Source organism: Mobula birostris, chromosome 32, assembly GCF_030028105.1.
Source record: "Mobula birostris isolate sMobBir1 chromosome 32, sMobBir1.hap1, whole genome shotgun sequence".
NCBI lineage: Eukaryota > Metazoa > Chordata > Chondrichthyes > Myliobatiformes > Myliobatidae > Mobula > Mobula birostris.
Window position 1 is genome coordinate 3,296,570 of NC_092401.1, and position 15,224 is coordinate 3,311,793.

Below are 15,224 nucleotides of genomic sequence, written 5' to 3' on the forward strand. Positions count from 1 at the left end.
GACTACTTGAAGCCGAACACAAATTTAATTTCAAACTATTGTATCACATAGGAATTTTGAGAAACAAGAAATTAACTTTTATTGAATATAATGTATTTAATTACATAATGGTGCTGATACTTTGCGATAGCTCAACTAAACTGAAAATGTTTTGTTGATGATTTTTATTTGTAGTCAGTGTCTGATATTTCTTGCTAAGTGTCCAACAATAATCAGCCAGCACTGATGGATTCCAGTTGCCCTGATACTGTTTCTCCATGACTGCAATGTCCCGGTGAAACCTTTCACCGTGCTCATCACTGACAGCGCCAAGATTTGCAGGGAAGAAGTCTAAATGGGAATGCAGAAAATGAATCTTCAGTGACACATTGCACTTCATGGTTTTGTATGCTTGAAGCATGTTGTCAACCAGCTGCATGTAATTTGGTGCTCCGTGGTTTCCAAAAAAAATTCAATTAACATCCTTGAATGTCTTCCATGTGATTTTCTTTGGTCCCAATGGAAGTTCTTCAAATTGCTTGTCTATCACTGATAATCTGTATGATTTGTGGATTAACAAAAATGTCTTCCTTAATCTTAGCATCAGTTATTCTGACTTGAATAACATCACTATGGAGAAATGATAGTGCTAGAGAACATCTTTTGAGCTCATCTGTGAGCACAGTTTAATTTCTGCCTTTAATGTCTCTTTTTTTTTCCTTTTCAAGGTGGAGGGGTTCTGTCAGTGCACTCAAACTATGGTTCTTTACACCATTGGTTCCCATTTCCGGGGCTCACAGACTGGCCATTTATCAGTATCCCAAGGGTGCAGCCAAGAAAGTGAGTGCACCTTCGAGACTCTGAGGCTGTGGACAAGCCAATCCTATGCCAGTGCCACTGACTAAAGCGTCGTGGGAGGAAATGCAATACCAGGAACAGCAGATCAGCTATCGAAGGTCTCTACACTTGGTGAATTTCTCTTTTTCTCTTTCTCTCTCTCTCTCTCTCTCTCTCTCTCTCTCTCTCTCTCTCTCTCTCCCTCTCTCTCTCTCTCTCTCTCTCTCTCTCTCTCTATTGCTGGTGGAGAGTTTGCAGCTGATTCTTGAGTTTGAGAACTCAAAAAAAGTGATGCAGCAGATTTTAACACCATAAATCACCAAGGTGTTTGTTTTTGTTGCTCTCCACTCTCACTGTGTGACACCTCCCTGCCCCTTTATTAGGGAGAGAGAGGGACAGCCTGTGCGGCATGTTGGATGGGCTGGTTGACAATTAGTTTTTCTGTACTGCAGATCATGGCTCACTTGAAAGCTTTTTGTTTGGTTGGTGGGCGGTGTGTGCTGATTCTTTTTTGCTGAAATACGTGGGGGAGGGGAATCAAAATCAATTCCCTTTCCACAGATGCCCCACAACCTGCTGAAGATGTCCAATCTTTGTTCAAAGGTCAAGTATAATGTCAGAGAAATGTATACAATATACATCCTGAAAGGCTTTTTCTTCACAAACATCCACGAAAACAGAGAAGTGCCCCAAAGAAAGAAGGACAGTTAAACGTGAGCACCCTAAAGTACGGGGGGTACAGCTCCCTCCTACTGTGCATAAGCAGCGGTGAGCAACCATCCACCCTCTCCCCACTGGCAAAACAAAAAGCACACCCGCTACCGAGCATAAGCGTGTGCTCATGTATCTAGTGGAATACAGAGATTCGTTCAATTATCCAGTGCTCCTGAATGTTCACTCAGAGCTGCTCCATGGAAAAAAACTTCCAATGTGGTGCCTTACTGGTTATGTCAGTGTTGTGGCCAGGGCATATCTACGTGTCTATGAGTGAAGGTCTTCACTGGGAGTACTGCAATACAGCGGACAGAATCCAGCAAGAGCTAGTGTAGTCGGTTCAAAGCAGGTTATAAACAGATGGTGTTTCTTTTAAGATTGTCCTTAGGAATGGAACTTGTGACTAATGGCATGCAACAGATGTTAGTGTTGGGATTTTTTGTTCATTATTTATATAAATGAATTGAATGCAGATGCATGAGGCACAAGATAATGTCTGAGATCACTCATTTTGTGAAGACACTGCTCAGATGAATGCAATAACAAAGCACTTCTTTGGAAAATTTGCCAAGGACTATCATAGTCATGCAAAGACCATGATTGCCTATGTCATATAACATGGTGCATAATGAATGAACAAAGTATTTCAAAGCCTTTCAACCCAGACTTTAAATATACCCAATGATGGCCTCTACAGCCATCTGTGGGAATGGGTTCCACAGATTCACCACTCCCTTGTTACAGAAATTCCTCCTCATCTCTGTTCTAAATGGGCATTCTTCCATACTTAGGTTGTCCAAGACTCCCACCCTGTAGCAAACATTCCCTCCATGTCCATTTTTGGAAGTCAAACCAGCATAAGGCTTATCCTATGTATGACTGGTAGGGCATTTGGGAGTGTAATGGAACAGGGAAACTGAGGAGCACAAGTGCAGAGTTTGTTGAAAGTGACCTCTGCATGAAAAGTTCCCTTCAGATCCCTTTTAAAGCTATCTCTTCTCAACCCCCAATGCTCCCTGGTTTTGGACACCCCTGTCCTGAAGAAAGAAGAGTTCCTGTCCACCTTATCTATGCCTCTCACAATTTTGAAAACTTACCTCATTCTCCTACATTCTAAGGAATGTCCCTTGTAGCAAGAAAGGAAGTGACCAAGAAAGCAGTCATATGCCTACACTGCCAGTCAGAGAAATATTCTGTATCATCAGACTGGAGGCCTATGACTTGTTGTATTCCCCAGGGGGTGGTGGTAAGCCCATTTCCATTTGTCACCTCCATCAATGATTTGGATGAGAATGTACAAGGGATGTTTATTAATGGAGAAGAAAAAGATGTTGAGCACACTGGCCATCGTTTAACTGGGCATTGAGTGCAGGAGCTGGGACATTATGCAGTTGTATAAGTAGTTAGTGTGGCACTGGGGGTATTGAATTGAACTGACTTTATTCCTTACATTTTTCACATACATGAGGAGTAAAAATCTTTATGTTATGTCTCCATCTAAATGTGCAATGTACAACCATAGTAATTTATAATAATTTATAATAAATAGAACAGACAATATAATATAGAGTAAGCACAAAATATTCTGCAGATGCTGGGGTCAAAGCAACACTCACAGCACGCTGGAGGAACTCAGCAGGTCGGGCAGAATCAGTGGAAACGATCAGTTAAAGTTTCAAAAAGGGACAGTCAGGCTTGTGGATCATGGGGAGTAGGTAAAACCGAGCAGTGCGGGGTGTGGGAATGATGAGTTTTGTGGCTGAGGATGGAAGGTCTCCGGAGTTGATAAGGGCAGAGCCTGTTGGTCTTGGCTTTTATGCTGCAGTACCGCTTCTCAGATGGTAGCAGCTGGAATAGATTGTGTTTGGGATGGCTTGGGTCCCCAGTGATCCTACGGACCCTTATTACACACCTGTCCTTGTAAATATCCTGAATCATGGGAAGTTCACAACTACAGATGCGCTGGGCTGTCCACACCACTCTGCAGAGTCCTGCGATTAAGGGAGGTACAGTTCCCATACCAGGCAGTGATGCAGCCAGTCAGAATCCTCTCAATTGTGCACCTGTAGAAAGTTCTTAGGATTTGGGGGCCAATACCAAACTTCCTCAACCATCTGAGGTGAGAGGCGCTGTTGTGCCATTTTCACCACACAGCTGGCGTGTACAGACCACATGAGATCCTCAGTGATGTGGATGCCGAGGAACTTGAAGCTGTTTACCCTCTCAACCCCAGATCCATTGATGCCAGCAGTAGTCAGCCTGTTTCCATTCCTCCTGTAATCCACAACCAGATCCTTTTTTTTTGCGACATTGAAGGAGAAGTTGCTTGCTTAACCCCACTGTGTCAGAGAGATGACTACTTCCCTGTAGGCCACCTCATTATATTTGAGATAAGGCCAATCAACGTAGTGCCGTCAGCAAATTTAATTAGCGGATTGGAGCTGTGGGTGGTGACATAGTCATGGGTATACAGAGAGTAAAGGAGGGGACTCAGTACACAGCCCTGAGGGGCATCTGTATTGAAGGTCAGAGGGGCAGAAGTGAGTGATCCCACTGTGACCACCTGCCAGCGATACAGTCATGGGTATACCGGGAGTAAAGGAGGGGACTCAGTACATAGCCCTGAGGTGCTTCTGTGTTGTGTACAGCTTTTGCCACTTCATTATGGGAAAAATGTGGTTAAACTGGGAAGAGTGTAGTAAAGATTTACGAGGATGTTGTCAGGACCAGATGGGGAGTTTGGTCAGCTTGGTCTTTATTGCTTGGAAATTAGGAGAATGAGTAGCATCCTTATAAAAGTTTTCAATATTTTGGGAGGCACACATAAGGTGGAAGGTCACTGTTCTCTCCCCAGGTCAGGGGGAGTCCAAAACTAGGGGTCATAATAGAGTGAGAGGAGAAAGATTTAAAATGGACCTGAGAGAGTACTTTTTCAGAGGGTGGGGAATATATGGAATGAGTTGCCTGAAAAAATGGCTGAGTCAGACATGATAGCATTATAGAAGAGGAACTTCACTAGGTACAGGAAGGTGGTGGGGCTTAGAGGAATATGGCTCAAATACAGAAAATTGTGATGAGCAGGGCAGGTGGTGTGCTCAGCACAGACTGGTTGGGCTGAAGGGCTTGTGTCCATGCTATATGACTTTATCAATGCTACCCTGTCCAATTGCTACAGAAAGATAAAGATTGTTGGTACGCCCATTCTGAATCTCTTTGTAGGCTGTTTTAACCAGGTTGTTACTTATAATCTACTGTGAAATATCCAACAGAGATATCAAATATCCACGTGTCTACACTGCTAATCAGAAGCACGCACCGGGTTAGACCATAAGGCCATAAGATAATGAAGCAACATTAGGCCATTTGGCCCATCAGGTCTGCTCTGCTATTCCATCATGGCTGATTTATGACCCCTCTCAACCCCAGTCGCCTGCCTTCATCAGTCTGGGCACTGAGTGTGGAAGTTGGAGTGGTACGTTGCAGCTCTAGAAATCGCTGGTGAGGCTGCATTTGGATGCCATTGATTTGGAAGGAGTGTAGAGGGGATTAACAAGGATGTCATCGGGACTGAGTTATGGAGAGAAATTGAGTAGGTTTGGACTTTATTCACTCAAAATGATTGGAATGAGTGATGATTTTATAGAGGTGTATAAAATCATGAGGGACAAAGATAGGGTAAATATAAACAACCTTCAGAATAAATCTGATCAACTTACATGTTTCTTGATTCTGGGCCAGATTACCCCATTTGACCGTTATGTTTCTTTCCACTTAAAGGCAGAAAAATAATTCCATTATCAAATAAACACCAGGCAAACATCAACATCCAGAGACATAGACAAAAAAAAGGAAGACTTTCTGCTTAATGATGAATTCCAAACTAGCCAATCAAACACAGAGCAACCATTTACCCTTCAGGGGAATGTGCAAACATTGGATTGTCAGTGAACTTTCTTGGTCTCAGTGTTCGGGGGCTCAGATTCAGTTGTAGACAATCCCCACTTTGGTTTTGTACAACTAAACTCTGATCCTTCTGCTGGACAGTCATCAACCTCGAGTGCAACCGATTCACCCTTGAAATTTGCTCCTCAACTTGCTGAATATTTCCTGACATCATGATTGTGTCCAGCAGAGAATGGGGATGAATTGGAAAATCTCATGCCCCAAATGGTGCCAGACTCACTGGGCTTCCCCATGGGAAATCCTATGAGTACGGTGCCTCCCACATCAAATTCAGGGCTAGCTATGGTACTGTTGTACTCTCCCCACCTCTCTGATGGTATGGGTGCAGTGACTCCCTGGGAGTACGAGGGATGATGATAAGTTTGTGGCCTAAGGTAGAAGGAGTCGATTTTAGAAAACCTAGCACATTTATTTTTCAGCATAGTCCCCTCCTACATTTACACACTTGGCCAGTGGTCATGGAGCATACAGATCTTGGACCTCCAGAAAGTGTCCACAGAAGGGGTGATTGATAAGTTTGTGGCCTAAGGTAGAAGGAGATGAGCTATTAACTTCAAACTTTCTGCATAATCACTCAAGGCATTGAACTGCATGTGCATGTAAGGAGAGCCGTATAACCCATCTCCTTCTACCTTAGGCCACGAACTTATCAATCACCCCCCCTACTGTGTTACAGCATCAACTGTAGTCCAGCCAGTTCCCACAATAATGAACATTGCTCAACCATTCTGAATCCCATTGTGAGCTGTTTACTATTTAGTCTCTACTGTAATGTAGCCGAAAAAGATATTTATATAGTTGTGCCAATGTTGACAATCAGAAAAATATTCTCTACTGATCCCCAGTCTCTCCTTCGCTCTTGAACAGGATGTATTGGAGACTTTGCAAGAATGAGAACCATCAGCAGAACCGATCTGATTGCCTTACTTTCATTGTGGGTGTCCTCTATCTCAGCCATCATAATCTTCAGGTTTTTTACTGGAGAGAAGACAAAATCAGGGAAATAATTCCATTATCAAATTTAAAAACAAACAGCCTTCAGCATCAGATGACAAATGATTGAATACTGACACTCAGTGGCCACTTTATTAGGTACACCTGTACACCTGCACGTTAATGCAATTATGTAATCAGCCAATCATGTGGCTGCAACTCAGTACATAAAAGCACACAGACATGATCAAGAGATTCAGTTTATGCTCCCATCAAACATCAGAATGGGGGAAGAAATGTGATGTAAGTGCATTTAACCATGAAATGGTTGTTGGTGCCAGATGGGATAGTTTGGGTATCTCAGAAACTACTGATCTCTTGGGAGTTTCATGTACAACAATCTCTAGAGTTCACAGAGAATGGTGCAACATGCAAAAAAAATCCACTGAATATTAATCAACTTATATTATAAGTTGATGGAAAAATCCTGAGATGCAGGATTTAAGAACATTTGGAGAGGCATAATTTCTAGAGGAATAGAGTATAGGAGCAGGGATGTGATGTTGAGGCTCTATAGGGCGCTGGTGAGACCTCACTTGGAGTACTGTGGGCAGTTTTGGTCTCCTTATTTAAGAAAGGATGTGCTGACGTTGGAGAGGGTACAGAGAAGATTCACTAGAATGATTCCGGAAATGAGAGGGTTAACATATGAGGAACGTTTGTCTGCTCTTGGACTGTATTCCTTGGGAGTTTAGAAGAATGAGGGGAGACCTCATAGAAACATTTCGAATGTTGAAAGGCATGGACAGAGTGGATGTGGCAAAGTTGTTTCCCATGATGGGGGAGTCTAGTACGAGAGGGCATGACTTAAGGATTGAAGGGCGCCCATTCAGAACAGAAATGTGAAGAAATTTTTTTAGCCAGAGGGTGGTGAACCTATGGAATTTGTTGCCACGGGCAGCAGTGGAGGCCAAGTCATTGGGTGTATTTAAGACAGAGATTGATAGGTATCTGAGTAGCCAGGGCATCAAAGGTTATGGTGAGAAGGCGGGGGAGTGGGACTAAATGGGAGAATGGATCAGCTCATGATAAAATGGCAGAGCAGACTCGATGAGCTGAATGGCCGACTTCTGCTCCTTTGTCTTATGGTCTTATGGTCTAATATTATTAGGAATAGTCAGTTGTAAAAGGCAGTCCATGCCTTATGAACCTGAATGAATCTTTTGAGGATGTGACTAAACACATTGTTGAAGGTAGAGCAGTATATGTGTGTATATGGATTTCAGTAAAGCATTTGATAAGGTACCCTGTGCAAAGCTTATTGAGAAAGTAAAGAGGCATGGGGTCCAAGGGGACATTGCTTTGTGGATCCAGAACTGGCTTGTCCACAGAAGGCAAAGAATGGTTGTTGATGGGTCATATTCTGCATGGAGGTCCATGACCAGTGGAGTGCTTCAGGGATCTGTTCTGGGACTTCTTCTCTTTGTGATTTTTATAAATGACCTGGGTGAGGAAGTGGAAGAATAGGTTAGTAAATTTACTGATGACACAAAGGTTAGGGGTGTTGTGGATAGTGTGGAGGGCTGTCAGAGGTTACAGCGGGACATTGACAGGATGCAAAACTAGGCTGAGAAGTGGCAGATGGAGTTCAACCCAGATAAGTGTGAGGTGGTTCATTTTGGTATGTCAAATATGATGGCAGAATATAGTATTAATGGTAAGACTCTTAGCAGTGTGGAGAATCAGAGGGATCTTGGGGTCCGAGTCCATAGTATGCTCAAAGATGATGCGCAGGTTGACTATGTGGTTAAAAAGGCAAATGGAGCATTGGCTTTCATCAACCATGGGATTGAGTTCAAGAGTTGAGAGGTAATGTTACAGCTGTGTAGAACCCTGGTCAGACCCCACTTGGAGTACTGTGCTCAGTTCTGGTCGCCTCACTACAGGAAGGATGTGGAAACTCTAGAAAGGGTGCAGAGGAGATTTATAAGGATGTTGCCTGGATTGGGGAGCATGCTTTACGAGAATAGATTGAGTGAACTTGGCCTTTTCTCCTTGGAGGGACGGAGGATGAGAGGTGACCTGATAGAACTGTATAAGATGATGAGAGGCATTGATCATTGATCATGTGGACAGTCAGAGGCTTTTTCCCAGGGCTGAAATGGTTAGCACGAGAGGGCACAGTTTTAAGGTGCTTGGAAGTAGGTACAGAGGAGATGTCAGGGGTAAGTTTTTTTCATGCAGAGAGTGATGAGTGCATGAAATGGGCTGCCGGCAATGGTGGAGGAGGCGGATACGATAGGGTCTTTTAAGAGACTCCTGGATAGGTACATGGAACTCAGAAAAATAAAGGGCTATGGGTAACCCTAGGTAATTTCTAAAGTAAGTACATGTGGGGTGAAGGGCCTGTATTGTGCTGTGGGTTTTCTGTGTTTAAGAGGTTCAGTTGTCTTCAAACATCAGAAAAATTTGAAAAATGATGACCATCTTCAATCTCTCACTACTGCTGTCAGAGGTTGCCACCTGCTTCAAAAGGGCTACAATCATTCTAGTGCTCAAGAAGAGCTGGGTGAGCTGCCTTAACTACTGTGATGAAGTGTGTTAGAGTGATTTTTGGGTTTAGGACATATAGATTTAGCTATTGACTTTGGCTACCAGTCCTCACATCTGAAAATTTAACTTGGAGTGCAGCTTTGAACAATGGGTTCCTAAAAGGCATGGATCCCAGCCCAGACAATGCTGATTAAAATTCATCTAATGGTCTGTGGTGTGGATGCAAATAGGGGAGTGTGAAGGTTGTATGTAGTTTCAAAGAAAGCATTGTATACATTTGTAAAAATGGAATTGTTCTTTGATGTTCAGCACGTAAAAATAACGAGCTCCATGTTGGGCCAGCCGGACCTTTTGACCGAAAGCGACTCCATCTGATGCCTGCTGTACCTTGTTTTGTCGAACAAAGTCACTCTTCTCCAGTGACTTCATTCACGGAACTACATTTGGCATCAAGAGTGCGGTACCTTCGTGAGACCCATCGAATGGCCAGCGATCTTGACAGTTTGAGTATTTTTAGAAATTAGCGCTCGCACTTGGATCTGTTTGGGTCGGCGGTACATGGGAACACGAGGTATCATGAACACAGACAGCTGAACTGGTAGATATTAAAGTGTGTTTACGTAAGAGACTAAACTTTGCGTGATAATTTTGTGAGACAGAGCCATCAGTTGCGAAGGGAGATGACTGACGGTTCGGGTCACCTGATTGGCGGCATGTATACTCATTCGGGGAGCTGCACTTCAGCATATGTGTTTTGCGAGTATAATGCTTAGGAATACAGCAGGCATCATGAGTTCAGGTGCTCAAAAGCGGCAGATTGAGGAGTACATACTCTGTGGGTTAACTGCTACCCGTCATTTTTATTTTGCGTAGTGTGAAGATAATTTAGGGAGAGTTTTACCCAGATATATCTGTCAGGAACATCATTATCTATTCAGATCAGGCAACATCAGGGCAAGAACCCTAATGATCCGAGCCAGCCCGTGACTCTGATTACGACCATTCATAAGCCTTTCACCCCTGGGGATAGACAAAGAATTTTGTCAGAGTTGCCCTCACAAAGCCACATGTGGGAATTTGGAATTCTGGTGCAGGCTAGTGGAAATGGTTGGAATTCACCAGATGCACCCTAAAGGTATATGCGTATTGGTAAAAGCGAAGTGCCCGAGGAATATGTGGACCCGTATGGTATATGGGCAACATCTGGGAATGCCAGCAATGAAGGAAGATATCGTTCTTTTAAAGGGGAAGTGAGACAGCACCTGTTGGGGGGGCGGTGTGAGAGTAACTAGGGAACGATAATGTCGGAGATTCAAAGAGCTGATGAGACAGCCATGGATTACGCAGAACATAAATATCGTGTGTATGAGATGTATTCAGGGTTGAATAATTCAGGGAGGAACGACCTAGTCTTCCTGAACATGATGAAGGAAGACCTGAGGTGAATTGAATTGACTTTATTACTTACATCCTGAATTCATATACATGAGGAGTAAAAATTTACATTACATCTCCGTCTAAATGTGCAATGTGCAATTTATAGTAATTTGTAATGAATAGTATGTACAACAGGACGGTTGATATAACATAGAAATACACTTGCATCAGTATGAGTTAATCAGTCTGATGGCCTGGTGGAAGAAGCTGTCCCGAAAGCTGTCCTGACGAAGGGTCTCGGCCTGAAACGTTGATTGCACCTCTTCCTAGAGATGCTGCCTGGCCTGCTGCGTTCACCAGCAACTTTGATGTGTGTTGCTTGAATTTCCAGCATCTGCAGAATTCCTGTTGTCCCGGAATCTGTTGGTTCTGGCGTTTATGCTGCGACACCACTTCCTGGATGGCAGCAGCTGGAACAGTTTGTAGCTGGGGTGACTCGGGTCCCCAATGATCCTTCAGGCCCTTTTTACACACCTGTCTTTGTAAATGTCCTGAATAGTGGGAAGTTCACATCTACAGATGCGCTGGGCTGTCCGTACGATCCTGCGATTGAGGGAAATCAGTTCCCCTACCAGACAGTGATGCAGCCAGTCAGGATGCTCTCAATTGTACCCCTGTAGAAAGTTCTTAGGATTTGGGGGGGCCCATACCAAACTTCTTCAGCCGCCTGAGGTGAAAGAGTCGCTGTTGTGCCCTTTACACCACACAACCTGAATATACAGATGAAGTGAGATCCTCGGTGAAGTGTATGCTGAGGAATTTAAAGCCGTTCACCCTCTCAACCCCAGATCCATTGATGTCAATAGGGGTTAGCCTGTCTCCGTTCTTCCTGTAGTCCACAACCAGCTCCTTTGTTTTTGCGACACTGAGGGAGAGGTTGTTTATTGACACCACTGTGTCAGGGTGAAGACTTCTCTGTAGGCTGCCTCATTATTATTTGAGATTAGGCCAATCAGTGTAGTGTTGTCAGCAAATTTAATTAGCAGATTGGAGCTGTGGGTGGCGTCATAGTCATGGGTATACAGAGATTAAAGGAGGGGGCTTAGTACACAATCCTGGGGGGCACCTGTGTTGAGGGTCAGAGGGGCAGAGGTGAGTGAGCCCACTCTTACTACCTGCCAGCGATCTGGCAAGAAATCCAGGATCCAGCTGCACAAGGCAGGGTGAAGGCCGAGGTCTCTGAGCTTCTTGTCAAGCCTGGAGGAAATTATGGTGTTGAATGCTGAACTGTAGTCCAAGAACAGCATTCTCACATAAGCATCCTTCTTCTCCAGATGTGTAAGGACGGTGTGTAGAGCTGTGGCTATTGTGTCATCTGTCAAACTCAGCACACCAGGAATTTTAGATTTAGGGATAGCGGTGAGGTTGATCTGCTCTGCAAGAGTTTCATGGGCCCATGAGATAGACCAATGAAAGTGCAAGAGAAATCATAAAATATCCATGGTGGATGAAGCTTCTGTGATGTCCCAAAAGGTTTGTTTTTTGTGCCAGCAGCCAGGGCACATAGCAAGGAATGCTAGGATAGACGTGGGAGGATAAAGGAGTTGATACGCTACAGTTGTGGCCTATCGGGACATGGTTAAAGGCAGCATCCAAAGAAAAGGAAGGGAAATACAGCAGATACAGCAATCTCTCACCCCTTCAGAGCCCAGGCTGATTAATCTGACAGTCAATCAGATCATAGAGCTGGTGAAGACTATTTCTAGGTCAGGAAAAGATGTGGCTGCCACCCCCATTGCCAGCACTGGTGACCCACGGATGTACACAACAGCATTGTTAGGGATTCGGCAATGAGATATGCTGGTGAACACCGGGGCATCTGTATTGATAATTGACCCATCCTTGCCAACAACTGGACAGGCTATTCATATTAAGCATGTAGGAGGGAAAACAGTGAAAGCAGAAAGAAGAATTGAATTGATTTGACTTTATTACTTACATCCTTCATATACATGAGGAGTAAAAATCTTTACGTTAGGTCTCCGTCTAAATGTGCAACATGCAATTTATGGTGATTCATAACAAATGGAAGCCAGTCGCAAAAACTCAAAATTGGCAGAGTGCAGTTTCCAGTGTACTTTTGGGTCTGTCCAAATGATGAGGGTACCATCCTTGGAACAGACATCCTAACGGAAGCTGGGGCCATTATAGATTCAGGGAAGGGAAAAATAATATGGACAAGTCGGGGGCAGTGAACACATATAACCACTAGCACAGACAACCTGGCTAACATTATCGCAGCTGTCCCGATCATCAGAGACTGGAGCCAGGATGGTGTCTGTGGGTTACTTTGTCAGCAGTTCCCAGCAGTGTGAGCTAGACACAAGCAAGACTGTAGTCAAGAAAAGATAAATCCAGTTAAAATAGAGGGGGGCCTGCATTAACCCCATAAGCAGAACCCTATAAAAACTGACACACTGACCGCTGTTCAGGGTACAATGATGGAACTAAAACGCCCGGGAAATGCGTCAAGTGTTAGAAACATAGAAGCATAGAAAACCTACAGCACAATACAGGTCCTTCGGCCCACAAAGCTGTGCCAAACACCTGAGAAATTACCTAGGGTTACCCATACTCCCTCTATTTTTCTAAGCTCCAAGTACCTGTTCAGGAGTCTCTTAAAAGACCCTATCGTATCCGCCTCCACCACTGCCGCCAGCAGTCCATACCACGCACTCACCACTTTCTGCGTAAAAAAACTTACCCTTGATAGCTCCTCTGTACCTACTTCCAAGCACATTAAAAACTGTGCCCTCTCGTGCTAGTCATTTCAGCCCTCAGAAAAAGCTTCTGACTATCCACACGATCAATGCCTCTCATCATCTTATACACCTCTATCTGGTCACCTCTCCTTCTCCGTCACTCCAAGGAGAAAAGACCAAGTTCACTCAACCTATTCTCGTAAGGCATGCTCCCCAATCCAGGCAACATTCTTGTAAATCTCCTCTGCACCCTTTCTATAGTTTCCACTTTCTTCCTATAGTGAGGTGACTAGAACTGAGCACAGTACTCCAAGTGGGGTCTGACCAGGGTCCTACATAGCTGCAACATTACCTCTCGGCTCCTAAACTCAATCCCACGATTGATGAAGGCCAACGCACTGTATGCTTTCTTAACCACAGACTCATTCTGCGCAGCAGCTTTGAATGTCCTATGGACTCAGACCCCAAGATCCCTCTGATCCTCCACACTGCCAAGAGTCTTACCATTAATACCATATTCAGCCATCATATTTAACCTACCCACCTCACACTTATCTGGGTTGAATGCCATCTGCTACTTCTCAGCCCAGTTTTGCATCCTATCAATGTCCCGCTGTAACCTCTGACAGCCCTCCACACTATCCACAACACCTCCAACATCTGTGTCATCGGCAAATTTACTAACCCATCCCTCCACTTCCTCATCCAGGTCATTTATAAAAATCACGAAGCGTAGGGGTCCCAGAACAGATCCCTGAGGCACACCACTGGTCACTGACCTCCATGCAGAATATGACTGATCTACAACCACTCTTTGCCTTCTGTGGGCAAGCCAGTTCTGAATCCACAAAGCAACTGATTGATAGGTTCTTGAATGGACATGGCATCAAAGGTTACGGGGAGAAGGCCGGGAAATAGGGATAAAGAGGAGAAAAAAAAGGATCAGCCATGATTGAATGGTAGAGCAGACTCGATGGGCCAAATGGCCTAATTCTGCTCCTATGTCTGATGGTCTGATGAACTCCTTCCTCCACGTGTGTTCAGGGAGGAAGAAGTCTGTTCCCTCCTTTGCCCCTTTTCTCCTCCATTTCTCCTTCTCTTCTGTCTCCACCTTTTCATATAATTTTACTGAACTGGCTTCCGTTGATTCTTCCTGCAGAATTGCACTTTCAATTGCCTCTTGTTCCTCTGCTGCCTTCTTCACACTGATGTCTGCCCACTCATTTCCTTTCTGTTCCTTCCCCCCCCCCCCCCCCTTTCTGGTGAGCTTTAGCTTTAATCACTGCCACCTCTGCTGGCAGACACACTGCTTCCAGCAATTGTTGTATTAGGTGCCGTGCCGAATACCAGCGCTCCTGCTGTCAGTGTCTGCCCTCAGCCTCCCCGTATTCAGGAGCTCTACAGTGGTAAGGGGTGTGTGTTGTACGAGTTGTCCCATCATTACAATTGATTTGCTTACTTGCACAGCCTGTGCTGCACAGCCTAAAGCTGCGATGCAGCAGGGAAGTCCTACTGCAATGGGCGTCTGTTATATGCCACTGGCTTTCTTGTGTCCCCGTGGCCCTGCATTGCTGCAGGATAGGTGGAAGGAGTGAGCCGCATCTGGTAATCCTCACAGGGGCGCTGAGACCAAGACTTCCGTGATATCTGTAAAAGCCTTTTCCTCATCTAGCCCCAAATTACTTCCTCCAGGAGGGGGTGCTTCCCACCATTAATCAAGGCCTGTATTGGGGCCACTAGGACTGAGACCCCTGGTATGAAATGATAGCTCTAACTGAATAGACCCATTACCCTCCTCACTCCTCTTATGTTTATTGGTCGGGGCATGAAGCTGATCGCTGAACATCTTCATCTGACATCCTTCCTCCCCTGGGGAATGGGGTAGCCTAGGTATTGTACGATTTGCTTTCCTATCTGAGCCTTGTGTGGACTGATTTTAAACCTCTTGTCTCACAGTATATCTAAAACACTGGCTATTGCCTCTAAATGACCTGCTTCATCTTCCAAAGCATTAGTGGACCATCTGCCTGTTGTAAGCAGGTCAACCAGCAGGGTGTTAGTTTGAGCTCTTTCAAAGTCTGCGCCATGACCTTATGAAAAATGGCT

General features: G+C 44.6%; 1 protein-coding gene across 5 annotated transcripts in view; it reads right to left on the reverse strand.

Moving 5' to 3' along the window:
* The window catches only part of LOC140191037 (uncharacterized), a 101,825-nt gene that overhangs the window by 40,809 nt on the left and 45,792 nt on the right, over window positions 1-15,224 (reverse strand). For 4 of the 5 annotated variants that reach the window (XM_072248091.1, XM_072248093.1, XM_072248090.1 and 1 more), the window contains 2 exons: window positions 6,421-6,471; window positions 5,247-5,300 (listed from right to left, as the gene is read on the reverse strand). In XM_072248091.1, coding sequence (XP_072104192.1) covers window positions 5,247-5,300; window positions 6,421-6,471 — 105 coding nt within the window. The remainder of the gene's footprint in view (window positions 1-5,246; window positions 5,301-6,420; window positions 6,472-15,224) is intronic. The other variant, XM_072248092.1, reaches the window with a different exon arrangement.